This window comes from Periplaneta americana, chromosome 7 (assembly GCF_040183065.1).
Source record: "Periplaneta americana isolate PAMFEO1 chromosome 7, P.americana_PAMFEO1_priV1, whole genome shotgun sequence".
NCBI lineage: Eukaryota > Metazoa > Arthropoda > Insecta > Blattodea > Blattidae > Periplaneta > Periplaneta americana.
This window is the reverse complement of record NC_091123.1, coordinates 85,727,507-85,745,488: the sequence shown is the minus strand read 5'-3', so window position 1 is coordinate 85,745,488 and position 17,982 is coordinate 85,727,507. Positions and strand designations below refer to the sequence as shown.

The following is a 17,982-nucleotide window of genomic DNA, read 5'->3' as shown; positions in this document are numbered from 1 at the left end:
GAATACAATTCCGAGGCTTATTGGGGTTCTGTAACAAGCTGTTTTTTATGGTAATCAGTTGTTAGTCCTTCACCCTTACCCCAAGCTGGAGGATCACCCCTTATCGGTTATCCACAACTACTTATTCAATATATTCGCAGCTACCGTCCATATCTGGAGGCCACCTCCTCTATTCACAACCTGAGGACGCTCCAAGCCATGTGATAGGGAGCCACAATACAATAAAATCTTAAATGCTCCTCCCACCCAATTATAGTTAACACAACATAGAACGATTATGAAGTCTCCAACCAACTTTTTCCTCACAATTCTGCAATGGCTTACACAGAATGTTAAACTCCCAAGTGTGTAAACTCTCGAAAGATTAACATCATTCACCTAAGATGACAGTCGACATAACAAATCATACTTCAAAGAAGTACAGAAGTAGTAGTTTTCTAGTTTATTTTGAAATAGGCTTAAGCATAGTGTTGAACAAATAAGCAAGGAATGACTGGCTACTAGGTGCCTAGCATGGCTGTGTGACCATGTATCTTACCTAGGTGACTACTCAACCATCAGGTGATAATCAAGCCTCCTTTGATGTGGCCATAGCCTAAGAGATTCATAATGTCACTTACTTATCAAGTACACTTTAGATCTTCATATTGTGAGGATTAAGCAGGTAGGTACAGAGACTTGAAAACAAATTGATTATACAACCAGCTGTTTGCCTAAAGATGAACGGTACTGTAAAGGTATTCCTATGTTTACATGACCTCAGAACTACAATGTGGTGGTTGATGCCTTTTACCTCCATCCCTACCCCGGGAACACCCAGTATTCAGTTTGACAGGAGGCTGAGTAATGTTCTGAAATGTGTTGGTCTTAAATACTTACAATGATAAAATACGGCTTCAGATTTGATTAACTGTGGCAGTAGTAGCTTGACTGATTCTTACCTATCGAATATTTTGCGAGTTTATGTCTGTGGGCAAAGTACTAAACAACAAAAATATTTATGCGAGGTCTTACAGCTAACTGAACAATAGGACTTATATTCGGTAACTCAGGAGACGACGAGCGCAGAGTGAGGAGAAAGGATGATTAATAGATAATGTTATGACAACAGGTACTTGTACTACTGTCATAATATTATCTATTAATCACCATTTCTCTTCACTCCGTGCTCGTCTTCTCCTGAGTAAATAACAGTATGTGCAACTGAGTGGAACATTTTTCTTCACTTATATGTGCCATCAAACAGTATCAAGGATGCTTAAAATATAAAATGTAATATCATGCTTCTGTGAAAATCCCGAACCAAACTGTAAATCATGAAGGCAAACAGTATGAACTTAACTTTCTTACTCCCAGAGTCAACTTAATAAATGACATAGTGTGTTTAGTACACAATAGAATGTCAACTTTTAGATTGTTTTAGGCTTTAGATTTTTATTTGAAAAATTTGTAATTTGAAGTAATTACTGTTATATACTTGGCACACTCTTAGAATGGTACCTCGTATCAACAAACGCACATGATCATTTCTGATATATTATTGGTGGTTCATTCACGCGTAACATTTCCGGGCGTGGTAACACACAGCACAGTACAAGCAAGTCAATGTTGAAAATGGATGTGCATTTAAAAATAGTATAGGCCTAATGAAATTATGTTAGAAGTAAAACATTATAAATACATATGTAAATATAAATATGAAATTATAAATTATTAATTAAACATATTATGTTTGAGGTCTCCTATGGCACACTCTGAGCAACGACTCTGTCTGTAAATTGGTCAACACAACTGGCTTCATATGGGTGAATGACAAACAGCAAGTAACCGCCATTAGTATAAAAAAAGCTTCTTCTTCTTCTTCTTCTTCTTCAGGGTATAGGCCTCAAGGCCTGTTCCGACTTCAAAGGATGATGTCATCTATCCAGCGGGTTATAGGTCTTCCAAAGCTTCTCCTACCAATAGGATCATAATTGAGGAGGATTTTAGGAAGCCTATAACATTCCATATGCTGAATATGTTCGTATCAGTTTTGTTTTTGTGCTTGTACCCCTCATGAAGATTATTTATATGTAATCTATTGCATATATCTTCACTTTTTTACTTGTCTAATAATGTGAGGCCTGCAACACTTCGAAGAAATTTCATTTCGCTGTTTTCTAATTTTCTCTTGTTATTTCTGTTTAGTGTCCAATTTTCGCAGCCATAAGTGAGTAATGGGACTGCAAGTGTTTTATAAAATTTTAGTTGTGTTTCAGATAGGCCTAATGTTTTATTTTTTTAGTGTTCTTATAATTGTTCCACACATACTTCGAAATCTATTTACTTTTTTATTCACGTCTTGTTCTTTTAAATATGTAATAGTGCAGCCTAAATATTTGAAAGATGATATTGTTCTATAATTTCTTTATCTATGACGATTTTACATCTTAAATGATCTGGTCCCAAAAATGTCATTGTTTTAATTTTTCTTTTAGAAATTTTTAGGTTATAATTCACCATACATGTTTGTAGTAGCACACTGTAAGTCGTTTTCTGACATTGCAAAAATAATTTGATCGTCAGCAAATAACATGGTGTTAATAGATTATTTATCTTTAGTCCAATTATAAGATTTCTTTGCCATTCATCTATGACTGTGTCAATGTATAAGTTAAATAGTGCTGGCGATAATGGGCAACTTGTTTGATGCCCTGAGTGACTTTAGCTTTCTTACTTGTTTCTTTAATGTTGTTAATCAGTACTTCTGTGTTATTATACATACTCTGAATTACTTGTACCAGATGGATAGGATAGTTCTTATCATACATTATTTTCCATAATTTATCACGTTTTACCCTATCAAAAGCTTTTTCGTAGCTAAACATCAAACAAAAAAAGCTTCACTATTAAATTATTGTCAGCATATTAATATTTTTTATTAATAGCCTAATGGTACCGTACATTATATTTTGGGTATGATGATGGCAGGTTAAGGTAATGAGGCTAAATCAAAATCATAGAACTTATGTGAATAACTTAATCACTGTCAAACAACACGTCAATTCCTTCCGAATCAGATGGATCAGATTATATCACGAAATAATCATCTATCACAGTAATCGTAAATCTATCCACAATATTGTTTGCAAGATCGTCCAGCTACCACATTTTATCTTCTTTCTGATAACATGTTCAATAACACTTTGCCATCTTGAGGCCGTAACATCAGACAACCTAGGCCCTAGCTAATAGAAAATTACACACTTCACATAGTTTGTACGTCTTAATGTGATATATATTTTTTTCCACTTTTACTGTCTGTTTCACTACAGATGAACCTGCAACTTCTTCTGTTATAATTTTCTATCCTACACCAGTAGACTACAACTTGAAAGCATAATATATTATATTATCGTATACAATTCATTTTGTAGATTGTACTGACAAATAATTTACTCTCACATAATTCACAACACAGAAAACAATTCACTCCACTCCCATAATAATATCACAATTTATTGGTAAATGAATACTGCCCTCCAATAAGTAGATCTATCACAATTCACAAATTCGTAAGACAATAGTTCAGTTTACTATTTGTAGTACTTCATTAAAAGTGACCAATGGGCTGAAACTAATTGCCCATCTGACATCCTGCACTTCAATTAAGGCTTAATCTGCAACTGCGATTCCTCTAAGATTACGAGATGCTGAGGTCAGGGAGGTCTCATACACATCCTGTGTGCGTATGGCATTATTACTCACGATAATATCAAAATGCAACATTCTCTATCAGCAAGGTAAGTTACGTTAACCCTACTACATATTACTGCATTGTGCAATAGTGTATACTTTAATCTGACTGCAGTGTACAACTTTTCCGTGTTTTGTATTAATGCACTTTACTTTAACAAACAAAATTTGATAACACAATCTCAAGGGAAAAAATGGAACTCTCTGCATCAAAATCCACAGTTAATTCCCGATTTACCACGAAAATCGTCTGTAGCTGCATTTAGATTGGCAACAGGCCATGATTGTTTGGCTAAACACCTGCATAGAATTGGAATATATCAGTCCCCTAACTGCCCATTGTGCAACTCAAACCAAGAAATGGATTCGGAACACCTCAAAATCTGTGCTTCATTGGCTTCATTGATAATATCTTTGAAAAATATTGGAGTGCAAGAGGTGACTTTGTTGTCAAACGCCTGGCATTAAAAAACAACAACTTTACTTTTTATTTCATATATAATGTATATACTGCTGTAATAATATAAATTGATAGATAAGCTTTCGTTTAATACTTGTAAACTACAATACTGCAAATTTTTAAAAAACAAGAAACCATTTATAAAGAGGGATAGTCTTCTAATTGCGTACTTGTACTTTGTTGTACAACGAATTGCAAGATCCTTGCCCACGTCCATTTGTTGATGAGGTACCATTCTAAGAGCGTGTCAAGTTTAGTTTATAATTTTTAGAAAGTTGTTCGGTATGTACAATATTTGCACAATATGTTGTTGTTGTTTTTTAATGCCAGGTGTTTGACAATGAAGTCATTTGACCTCTTGCACTCCAATACTTTTCAAAGATATTGTCATGGTCAGCCGCTGAAGCACAGATTTTGAGGTGTTTTGAATCCATTTCTTGATTTGAGTTGCACAATGGACAGTTAGGGGACATATCTGCACAATATTCACTTATTTATTTGTCACTATGCCTAATGTACATGGTGCAACGTGATCAAAAACAAAACTATTACAACCAGTTTCGAGTAAATTACAATTCTGTCATTTTTTTTTCTTTTAAGAACACAACTCACTTACTTAGCCTGACAATCTTTTGTCTAGAGAATATTTTGCGAGTTTTATGTCTGTGATTTCCAGGTTTCATAATGCTTCATGCAACAAGCACAAGTGGTAGGAGTGATCATAGTATATAAGTAGAAAACGTAAAATTATTCACAGAGAAGGTAGAGAAATGATTTACAATGCATACAATTTTTAAGAAGTATATACCACCCGTAGAAAACTCTGCAACTGTTAATTTTTTTCAAGACTAGGAATTTCACTGCTGAGGCATACTGTTGTGACTGCAAACTGTGTTCAGTCATCATTTGCACACATAAAATTCATTAATATAGCAAATATTCAATGGTAAATATAGCTTATCAGGCATCCTCAACACAAATCTTGACACAATCTGCAAAATTTATGCACAATGCTTTGAACTTCCCACCTTTTAAAATTGATATTCACTTATTTTTGCATCTTGAAAACATATTTCCTAATCTACAGAGTGTTCATTCATACCTGCATAAAAAATCCCGTAACCAATGCTTTCCTGATGTTAATATAGTAGTCCTTAGATGTGAAGTCTGTAGAAGTTCTCTTCAGATTGAAGCGATCCATGATGCGAGAGAGCTGCTGCCGCACATTATCACCTGACTTTAGTGACCGGTAGTTGACGAAGTTGTCGTAACACCACTGCGGATCTTCAGAGTCTGAACACATCACAATTGTCATAGATATATTAGGATAACAAACATATTTAAAATCTTTAGAATTATTGGTCACTATCAATAACAATGATAATATATTATTAATATGTTTAAGGTATGTAGGAGGTATACTGTTGCAAGCGCGAGCTTAATTAAATATACTGTAAAAAGTGTGTGTGTGTGTGTGTGTGTGTGTGTGTGTGTATATATATATATATATATATATATATATATATATATATATATCAGGTGTTTCAGACCATCTTTATCAGGCTTTTTTCTCGAAAACTATAGTAGAGCATCAATTATCAGAAACTGGGGACGGGAGGTGTTTGGATAACCGATCATTTATGAAAGCAATTGTACTAGTGTTGTAGGAGCAGTATGAAACAAAGAAACACTGATATTAAACACAAAACTGTACATATATATGTTTTTTATCACACGTCTTACAAACAACACAAGAACTGACTAGCCTAGTTTGACAACTTCAAAATGGTCATTAAAGTAAGCCTACAGTTTAGGAAAAGAAGTCCATTTTTTTTTTTTTGCTTCAGAGTTGAGACTCGTTTTTTTGCTGCTAATTCTCGCAAACAGCACTAGTGGAACTTCTACATGGTGAGTGCCCAAATTTGAATTTGTCGACTGAAACACTTTTGGTTAACCGATGTTTCGGTTGATTGATATTCAGATAATCGATGTTCTACTGTATATGATACTGATTGTTCATAAAAAAATTTTGATAACTAAAACCTATGTTAAGAATCGATTGGTGGTAGTACCATCTCCTGTAACAAACCAGAAGTAGGGGATCTGTGGTCAACTTCGAAATTTCAAATGAGAACATAGGTCATTGAAGGTACTATGGAAACTACTTTTAAAAATAAACAACTTTTAATGAAACCTTTTTTTTCTAACTTTTATTGTTTACTCACAAAGCAACAAAAATGGTATCTTCTGAGAAATACTGTATGTTGTTAATGTACATACACTTTTCATAGTAATTGTTCAAAATATCCGCTGCCATCCTGTGCTAAACAACATTCTGATCTACTAACATCCGTGATTGCATGGAGCACTTCAGCACACTTGAGACACCCACAGGCTTCTCTAATTCCTTGTTTCATGTCATGGACACACCTGGTAGACCATGTCTTTAATTCTTCCCCACAAGAAGAAGTCATTTGAAGCAAAGTCAGGAGATCGGACCAGCCAAGCTACTGGTCCTCCTCGTCCAATCCACCGTAGGGGAAATAATTGGTTAATAACTCATCCAGTCCTATGTGAAAAGTGAGCCATACAGCCGTCCTGCTGAAGCCACATCATTAACCAAAGCGCAAGGGGAACATCATGAAGCAACTGGTGTAAAATGTTTTTCGGAGGAAGTGTGCATACATACTACCATTCAATTTCTCCTCAAAAAAAAAGTATGGTCCTATGACTCAGTGTCCTAGGAGGCCATACCATGTGTTCAGGCTCCACACATGAACTTTATGTAGCCAGTGTGGTTTAACTGGAGACCAATAATGGGCGTTGTAGAGATTCATCTGATCATTATTTTTGAAAGTTGCCTCATCAGTCCACAGAATTCTGAGCTCGAAATCATGGTCCGTGTTTAGAAACCAGTTGCAGAAATCAACACTAGTCTGGAAGTCATGTTCAAGTTCCTGAAGGAGATGAATATGGTATGGATGAAATTTGTTGTCTTTGAGAATTCTAAACACTGTACTATGGTGCAATCCTAAGTCACGGGCAATCCTTCTTGTGGAGTCATGAGAATTAATCATCACCACAGCAAGGACATTGGTAGCTTCTTTCTCATTCCTCACAGGTCATCTGATACGTTCACCCTTGTTGTGTTTCAGTTGCACCATGCTGTTCGTACACACAAGCTTTGCAAGATGCTGGAAAACATTGTACGAATGATAGGCATGCAATGGATATCTATCTGCATAAACAATTCTGATGGCATTCTCCAAGTATCGTCAACATGTCAAATGCTTATTCATTTGTGAATTACATTTTCCAAGTAGCAAACCCAAAGGGAGATGACATCATTTGGACAAATAAACAAAATTCACTGTTGCTATGCAAAATAAGGCAGTGGAAAGTGACTTGATTTCAAGACCTGTAGTGTTTACAATTATGCTGTACCTACAACTGGTACAGTACATAAAGAGAAGACACCATTTTTGTTGCTTTATGAATAAACAATAAAAGTTAGAAAAAAAAAGTATCAGCAAAAGTTCTTTCTTTTTAAAAGTAGTTTCCAATGATACCTTCAGTGACTTACTTCTAGAATACAAAAACATAAAGTTAAACTATGGGTTATTTAATGAGCTTGGTATATGAAGAGAAAATTGAGAATGTGGAACATTTAAAGAATCGTATCATTGAAGCCTGTGCTAAAGTTGCCCAGGAAATGCTACAAAATGTTCTGAGTGGAAAATCAGTCTACAAATGTGCATCGTCGAAAATGGACAACATATTGAGCACATTTTGTAGAATTTTCTTCTTGTGTCATTGTGACAGTTATTATTTAATGAATTCAAAACGATTAGAGACATCTCAAAACAGATTGCACCATTGTTAATGCATTGAAACTATCACAGGTTAAGCAAACAGTAAAGCAGGAAAAGTTAATTACCAGAATTGCATAAAAATACCTTTTCCAAAGCCTCCTTAGTACTGTACCATGTTACAAAATATCTGCAGATGCAGTAACTAATGTTTGTGTCATTATGACCGTTATCTTTAAATAACTTTAAGACAATTAGAAATATCTCAAAACAGACTGCACCATTGCTTTTTTTTTTTCCAAAAAATTTCACATGATTTTGAGTATCTACACGACCCCCTTTCCATTTAAAATTTCAAAGTTGCATCCAAAATGGCGGCTTTTGAGATAGCTGAGGGCTAGAATCGAATGTGTCATTGGTAGAGCATTTGGTCTTGCAAATACTGGTAACACCTATAGTAGTTGAAAATCAAGCATATGGAAGATATTTATATGATTCCAGACTTTTGATTCACCTGAATATAAGAAGAGGTTTTGTTTCTTACCAATTTTTGTGTTTGAAAAAAGGAGGACTGTCTTAAATTCGCACATTCAGAAAAATACAAAAGCTGTGTCAATTTATGTTGTACAGTACACTAAATAACACCACAGGCATAGTCATTTTTCCTGTGGTTCGCTTGTTCAAAATGGTATCGAATTGCGTGGTATATGACAAAAAAAGCTTCAACCCGTACCAGTATGTTCGTGTACATAGTTTCTTGTAAATAGAATATTTGAATTGTTAGGTTCTGCAGGGATACAAATTTCATTTCATCAAGAGGATCTACTGGTATCTATTCTGCAAAAGTAAGTAAACTTGACATTTCATATTGTGTTGAACATAGTTACACCTCTGATTGAGGTTCTGGCTGATATGTACAGGAGCTGTACTTGTGACTGCACTTGTGAACAGTGAATATGTTCTATGACTACTTCGAATCATGGTGATGTTACACAATGCATGCTCTTGTAGAATCGCACTTGAAGCACTTTCAGCGATAGAGTGCTAGCTCAGTGATTCAAAGGTTGAGAGTTCGAGCCTTGCTCAAGTTATCATTTATATTTTGTTATCGTTCTTTAGTGATATTAATAATATTAAAATTATTATTTATAATTGTTATCGTTCTTTAGTGATATAAATAATAATCAAGTTATCATTTATATTCTGTTATCATTCTTTAGTGTTGTAAATAATATTAAAGTTATCATTTCTATTCTGTTATCATTCTTTAGTGATATAAATAATATTCAAGCTATCATTTATATTGTTATTATCCTTTAGCTATATAAATAATATAAATTTAATGTTAGGTGTGGAACAATACAAATGCATAATATTAGCGTCAATTTTTTCTTCTTATATTATTACATTATACTATCCTGTAACACAAAAAATGAAAATGAGTGACAAGTATTTGAACCTGAGACGCTGACGTCTAAATTCAGATGTTCTCTCGACTGAGCTATGGGGACACAAGTAAAGAAGCATATGTGGAAAAATTGGCCCAATCTCCCCTCCAAAACATCCTGATGATTTGTGGAAGCTCGTCCAGGATGCCTTGGATGTTGTGGCTGAGAACAGTCGCTATTTGAAAAGACTAGTCGATTTCATGCCCACTCAACTGCAAGATGTGATCGAGATGGGAGAAAGATGAACTAAATATTAAATCGTGGTTTGTTGTTTTATTTTATAAATTTTAATTGTTTGAATTTTCTAAGGCCAGTAAATTTGTTTTGTTTATGTCACGAAAGATATTTTTATTGAGAAGAAAATTTTTCTTTCTTTCCATTTGCAGCCATAATGTCATAATAAATATTGATAAAGTCATGGCATAATACATTCATGAACCTGATGTTAATTACTAAAACAGTAAAAAGGCGACAGCAGCAATTATATTTTCTCAATCTCTTAAAAAGAAAACATAAAAAGCACTAGGTTGTGTTTGAATCCATGACCTCATAAATGCCAGACCAGAACGATACCACTATACTACAATAGTAACATCCAAAACACTTCAGTTATAACTGTGGATATCAGGCCACGTGGTCCAACAACATGTAACATCGCATATCTCCGAATTGTAGTGAAAATACCCGAAGGGAAGTTTACTTCTAGAGAGCTTTTGACTGCTGTACATCTATGAGTTGCCAAACTAACTTACTGTTAATGTAAGTGTTGTATTGCATGTGTCCACGTTTTCACTACATTTTGATATTCTTACTTACTTACTTACAAATGGCTTTTAAGGAACCCGAAGGCTCATCGCCACCCTCACATAAGCCCACCAGCGGTCCCTATTCTGTGCAAGATTAATCCAGTCTCTATCATACCCCACCTCCCTCAAATCCATTTTAATATTATCCTCCCATCTACGTCTCGGCCTCCCTAAAGGTCTTTTTCCCTCTGGTCTCCCAACTAACACTCTATATGCATTTCTGGATTCGCCCATACGTGCTACATGCCCTGCCCATCTCAAACGTCTGGATTTAATGTTCCTAATTATGTCAGGTGAAGAATACAATGCGTGCAGTTCTGTGTTGTGTAACTTTCTCCATTCTCCTGTAACTTCATCCCGCTTAGCCCCAAATATTTTCCTAAGCACCTTATTCTCAAACACCCTGAACCTATGTTCCTCTCTCAGAGTGAGAGTCCAAGTTTCACAACCATACAGAACAACCGGTAATATAACTGTTTTATAAATTCTAACTTTCAGATTTTTGGACAGCAGACTGGATGATAAGAGCTTCCCAACCGAATAATAACACGCGTTTCCCATATTTATTCTGCGTTTAATTTCCTCCCGAGTGTCATTTATATTTGTTACACATTTTGATATTCTAGTGATATTTATTTTATTTTATCCGTTTTCATTTCATCATATTTCCTGATAATGGTATATCCATAATGTGATAACTTGTGCTATATATACAACCATAATAATCATCATAATTTTCCTTACTGTGTGTACCTAAAAATTTGTGTTCATTGTATGCTTTGTACTTTACTATTGTATTATTATTATTATTATTATTATTATTATTATTCTTATTATTATTACTACTATCACCATCAATATCATTATTGTCTCATATTTTTATACTTTGTATGCTTAATTTATTTTGACTTCCTGTTCACATTTTATTATGCCTTTTCCTTTCTTTCTATATGTTATATATTATGTCTCATTTCTACTGACTTACTTACATTGTATTATGACATCATCATCATCATCATCATCATCATCATCATCAGACAGTACATCTCACTTGACAATGTGTGTCAGAGGAGAACTGTCTGTATAAATATGAAGTCTGACTAGTGTAATACATTACTAGTCAGCAATGTATACAATGAAGAGGAAAAGAAAATGACCACCTAATCCCATTTTCTCCTGGTTCAGTTGTCTCATGAGTGATGCCTTATTGGTGTCACAAGGTTCAAACTGTATTCGAACGATTGACTAAAGAACAACCATCATAGTTAATAATGAATGGATTGTCTCTATATTCATTAACAAAAATACCTTAAAAAATTACATCCAGCAGAAGCTATTGGAAAACTTGGGATTGTCTTAAATTTGAGGTAGTCTTATATTCGGGTAATACGGTACTTGTATACTGTAGTTCAGAAATTTTATATGGAGGGATATCTGGCAATTTGGAAACAATGTACAAAGTTCAAACATTCCAACTATTTTGGTAAAAGGGAAGAAGCAGCTTTGGTTCACTTAGATCAATGATAACATGAACTCATTACGCTATCCTCAAATTTTGACAACAAATCTTGCCATGTGTCGTAAATTTACAACATGGGGTCCCGGCTTTACTCCCCTTTCAGAGGACACCATGACCTTGGCGAGCTATTAACCTCAAATCCATGGCAAACATGGTAACCATTAGACCACCGAATACGATGACCATTACCCAGGATAAATTTGGGCATGTAGCATGAAACTTTCTGTTACAGCACTGTCTCAAAATAAATAAATTATGTACGAGTTTTCAGGCTCTGACGGTGCGAATGGAATTAGTTTTTGGAACTTGACATTTCCAACATTTCGGAACTACATACAGGTTCCATCATCAGGGTAAGACCAGAGAGGTTGCCTATTCTGTTGGGCTTGTTATGCCAGGCTAATCCGGAGAAATGAGTCAGATTACAACCCACTTTTGTTGATAAGCACATTTTGCTGTTACTAAAATTTGTCAGATGCTCGAAATTATGAATTTCCTTCCTGATATATTACAGATAATTTAATTTATAGAATGAAGATTATTCTCATATTCATTGCTTTCAAACTTTCCTTATAATAATATGTATGCACAAGAATTCAGTTTCAGGAACTTTGGAGGCCACAAACACTGTGATTTATCTATTGCAGTCATTCAGCAGTGTGTGCAGTAGCATAGTCCTACATAAAATATACATAATTACTTTCTATCTCTAGCAACATATGTGTTTGTTCTATCGTATCTTTGGGAAGGGAAAGGGGTGGAAAAAAGGAATCAAGTAATTCTAAAAGCACTAATTACACATCATACTCCGATTTTTTAAACATGTACAGAGAATTTCACCATTTTATGCACATATTTTTCATATTCCAAATACCAGTAACTTGACTATTAGCATAGTGATTGAGATAAAAAAAAAAAAGGATCAACTTTCCTAAATTTTGGGGATATGGACTGCTTGATATTTGCAAAAACTGGTTCTTGTGATACTTTCTCCTTGGAAGATCACTTCAGGCATATCTCACAAATAAAAAATAATTGGAAACAAATACTTTCCTTTTTTTGATAATATAACAAATTGTAAGAAACGACACAAGTGCTCAAAGATTCACACTGGATTTCACATTTACTTGGTGCTATACAAGAAATTGCCTCTGATTGAGGTTCTGGCTGAAATGTACATATACTATAATATCAGGCAGTACATCTCACTTGTTATGTGTAAGAAGAAGAACAGTTGTTTATATACATCTAAAGTCTGATTAGTGTAACATGTAGCTAATCGGTGATGTATATAAAGGAGGGGGAAAGGAACTGACCACGCTACCCCATTATCTCCTGGCTTAGTTGCCTGAGTGATGGCTTATTGGTGTCACTTATGAGGTCCAGATATGTCTTCAGACAGTTGACTAAACAACAATAATACAAGGAATGACACAAAAACCTTGACCACTGAAATTTTGAACTGACCAAAAGCTTTCTATATAGTAACAAGGAATTACAGTCTTTTATTGGGAAATAAGACGTACCATTCTAAAATACAATGTACAAACCAAGTTCATGGATCCTACTGCTTCATTAACAACATGAATCCACTTTTCTATTTGAGATAGAAACTAACAGTTATTATTAATCATGCAAGTATAACTTTAGAGATTTACATTTAACAACGACACTAACTTGAATCTATAAGTTATTGTATTTCTAAACCACAAATAGAAGAGTAAATGCAGTACTTACTCTGTTTGAAAGCATGGTAGACATTAAGTAATGTGAGGTGGTCACCATCGATGTGTGCGAATCTCATCTTGGCGTCGTCTGCTGCTTTCTTGGCCTCATTTGGCCGCACGAAGCACTGCGGGACTAAACAGTGGAGGAGAGGGGGGAGCCCGCATCCAACCAATTTAGTAGTGCCCACACACACCGCACTAGCAGCGAGTGCCAGTGGCTCTGTTTCAACCTATGGGAGCTACATCAAGTTAGAATCTTCCATGCCACACACAAACAAAATATGCCACGGTACCTATCTTTTATGTCATGCATGAATTTGATTGCAATATATTTGTTTTGAAGTTACATCGTCTACAGAAATGGAATCAATTTATTCAATTATAAATGTGCAACAGACATAAAATATTTAACCTGAAAATATATCGAAGATTCTACCTTGTTGAAGCTTTGAGTGCAATCTACATAGTGACACAAAGGATACGTCCACATTTCCACGATGACAGTAACAATTTTTAGCTTATATAACATTCTAAATAATTCTTACAAAATTTATCTATTCAGCTGTTTCAGAACAATGGAATTTGTCATGTTTTCTTCTGCCTTTTCAGTTCATTTTATCTTATCTTCATGTATTTAATGACTATCGTCTACAGAAAATTTCTTAATCATGACAAGAAAGGAACTGTAACTTTATCGCATACATATCATACATAATATTTGTAATATTTGAAATCTTCATTTCGAAATTCTTACAAAAGTAGCACTTTTCGTGTATGATCACTTCGGATAATTTGTGCAAACTGATAAGATTTAATAGCTCAATAATAACTTACTCTTACAACAATTCTACTTTGTGATTTCTTTTAGCAGGTTGTTGTGGGATATTCAAAATGCTTCTTTTAAATACCTTTTGATCATCTTCCTTACACACGAGCAGTTCTTACTAGTTTTTGGTTCTTTACTGTGAGACCTAAAGTTCGTGTGCACAATAATTTCAATACCAAGACACCGAAATTAAAAAAAAATGTAATATTTAACTCTCGGGTAATATCATTAAAACTTGATTGAAATTTGGTACTTTGTCCAACTTTAAAACTTCCATACTTTACTGAAAGGTCCAAACTTTATGAGCAAGTAATTTTCAATACTAAAAGATAGCCCCTTCACATGTCATGAAGACATTTGAGGGGCATAGAGTTAGAGCTCCATGCTCGACTAGAATGAGATGGTGTGGTCAGTACTATGCTCCGACCACCTTTTAACTCGGGAAACACACAATTTGACAGAAGGCTGAGTGAACCTTTGGGGCCCATCCTGGAAGTTTGACAACGAGAAAATACCGTCACCAACTGGGATCGAACCCTGGACCTTCCAGTCCATAGCCAGCTGTTCTACCAACTGAGCTACCCGGCCGCCATTTTCAACACTAATGTACAGAAATTTTAAATTTATTATTTACGGGTTGTGCTATACTATGTAGACTCATTTATAGTTCATTAAATATTGCTTGTAAGGAAAACACATTTCATTGAAGGAGGTGAAGTAGGAGGAATGTTAACTTTAACTCTAATGAAATGAAATTAAAAAAATTCAGTGTTCAAGAGGAAAAGAATATGTATATCTTAAAAATTTTTTTAAGGAAAGGATTACATACTTCAGAAAAGGACTCACTGTCATAGACAATCATTCCTAATGCTTACTAGCACTACATTCAGTTCCAAGAGTTAAATTTTAAACTCTCTTTAGACCTATGGCCTCAACATCTGTTAAACCTGAAAAATCCATTAAAGTAATTTTCAAGATGGTGGCAAGACTTTTTCCAAACATAATAATTGCTGTATCAAAAATACTTTCATTAGTGAAGAATAAAGAGGAATTTTGACAAAAACAAATAATTATGTTAGTCTACCTAAATCAAAAATGTACTGACAGACAGGTTCTTAAAAAACTGTTGTAGAAAAGGTGCATAAAAAATTGAAGTGAGGTTAGAATATTTCACAAACAAAAATCTGGAATTAACAACAAGTTCCTAAGATATGAAGTATCAATGTTGGGCCTTTTCAAAGCGTGTTTTATACTTTTATTGGTTTGATTTTTAAGATTTTGATTGGAATTTTACAATCTAATATTTTTTAACAAAGAAAAGGAACACTAATTTCAAATAATAAAACTAGATAAATAAACCAATTAATAAAGCAACCATTAATTGGAATGAGCTACTGGGATCTTATGTTCCAAATGTTGATTCAGGCCTTTTCAAATCAAATTTAATATAGGAACTCTTTATAGGCAAAGATTCCAAGAATATTCCATTTATAGGCACTTAGAGAATAACTGCAGACTGGATAACGGATAAAGTTCCAGCTGCTGTTGCTGCTGTCTGAGACTACGATTATCTATTATCTGCTTTTCTACAGGATGCAAAACACTAGGAAAAAAAATGTGTGCATGTATCCATGTATCAGGCATTTTAGGTGCCATTGCACATATATTCAAATCTCATATCCTGAAGGAAACATTAGTGTAACTGCCGCAAATATAAGGACATTTTCCAATATCCAATGCAAATATATTGAGGGTAACAGTAGTTACTAGATCCTTTGGGTCCACAACAATAGAACATAGGTACTTTAATAATTCCTACAACAGACAGATAGCCTATTGCAAATGAATTAATTTGACAGAATTCTCTAAAAGTTAATGGTAAATAAATAAAACACTGATGCAAAGCAAAACATAAGTCTAGGCAGCATTCAGAAAGCAGTAATATTATAAAGGCCTCCTAGAAATTTATCAGTTACCGGTAACAAAATAGTAAGAGAAACTGGCGAAATGCAATATTTTTGGTGTGTGTGTGTGTGTGTGTGTCTATATATATATAAAACTTGTTAATTTACACCTGTCTAGCCATCCATTTTAACAGATATTGATGAAACTGGCCATTAATGAGGCAAATTTAATTTTAAGGGCTACTTTAGAGAAGGGCCTGAACTTTGTAAACATGGTAATTATTTTGTATGGAAAAGCGTGACAATAATTGTACTGTCGAATTTCTTCTTTTATTTTTTAGGCACAATGCATTATATAAATTCTTTCACTGTAATGTGCCAGTTAAAAATGTTTATTTATGTCCTATTCTTCTCTCCCTGTTGTCACCTCCTATAGTGTTACAGCAACAAAATGTAAGAATGTTTATAGGCCAATGTCACAACCACCACTTCACCCAATTCATGACTTTTCTAATACTGGATTTCATTCTTGAAGAAAACAAATGCTGTTAACTGCGGAGCAAGATCAAGGCCGAAGGAAAAGGAGTGATAACACAGAACCATTAAATTTCATACTGACCTCTTACATGTGCAGCACAGAATTGTACTATTTCATTATATTTACTGTACTGCCAAGTGAAACAACCATCTCAGGTACATGAATGTCACTGCCAATGGATAAAATGGCAAGAGAAATGTTGTTGAAGTGTTTTCTCATGTTAATAATTTTAACAGATGTACGGCAAATTAGAATATTAATATGTAATGCTTCAGAAACTGTAACAGCTTTAATTTGGTTTTGTAAATGAAATAATTTCATTTGACTTTCATCAAGATAAAGCAGAATAATCAAAAGAATTGCTAATAAAAGTGAAATATATAATCCAGAGAATTGCAATTTGAAATTTAGAATTCACTTATAAAATAAATATGATCCATTTTACACAACAGATTCTTGGATATCATGCTGCACTATCATCAATTTCTTTAATACTAATTACATGTTGCTTAATAAAAGTCATTCTCCTTTCCTTGTGTGTTCTAATTATCTACATTAATTCCCGTGCAGTTTTCTGACTAGTTTCCAACCAACCTTTGTACCAGTAACACATAAAATGCGTTCTTTCCTAGCTTCATTTTCCTTCAAAATCTCTTCAATGTAATAGCATCATTCAACAAGAGACAAGTGTGCAGCAGATTTGTTACTCTCACATATTACCACAGTCCAGTATATCGTTGTCATTCCTGCAATAACTCCTACATGGAAAATATAAAATTTTTCAGTAGAAAGAAAAAACACATTTATTCATCCTATGGCAGCCATACACAGGAGACTGTGAATTCTTACATTTTCGAAACAAAGAAATATAATTACATATAGGAGATTTTATTATTTGGTGTATCACTATTTAAGTTATTTAATAGAGCAAAAATCTGAAAATCGATAAATATGTCACATAGGAGTTATTGCAGGAACGACGACGATATGTCAATACGTAGGGAATATGCATCCATAGATAGTTGCTAACCACTAGGATCGCTACTATCGCCTCATAACAGACAATGTGAAATAGTACCGGCACAGTCTATTGTTCCTAGTACCCTCAACAACTCAAGCTTCGTCACTGTATATACCAGACTGTGATATTAAGTGAAATGCCATTATTACAAATGTCCCAATTACGAATTTTTCAGAATAAAATAATTTT

The 17,982-nt window shown here is 34.2% G+C and overlaps 1 protein-coding gene across 2 annotated transcripts in view; it reads right to left on the bottom strand.

Moving 5' to 3' along the window:
* Dhx15 (DEAH-box helicase 15) overlaps positions 1-17,982 on the bottom strand; it is a 112,758-nt gene that overhangs the window by 12,457 nt on the left and 82,319 nt on the right. For both annotated transcript variants that reach the window (XM_069830981.1, XM_069830980.1), the window contains 2 exons: positions 13,515-13,637; positions 5,298-5,488 (listed from right to left, as the gene is read on the bottom strand). In XM_069830981.1, the coding sequence (XP_069687082.1) occupies positions 5,298-5,488; positions 13,515-13,637 (314 nt within the window). The remainder of the gene's footprint in view (positions 1-5,297; positions 5,489-13,514; positions 13,638-17,982) is intronic.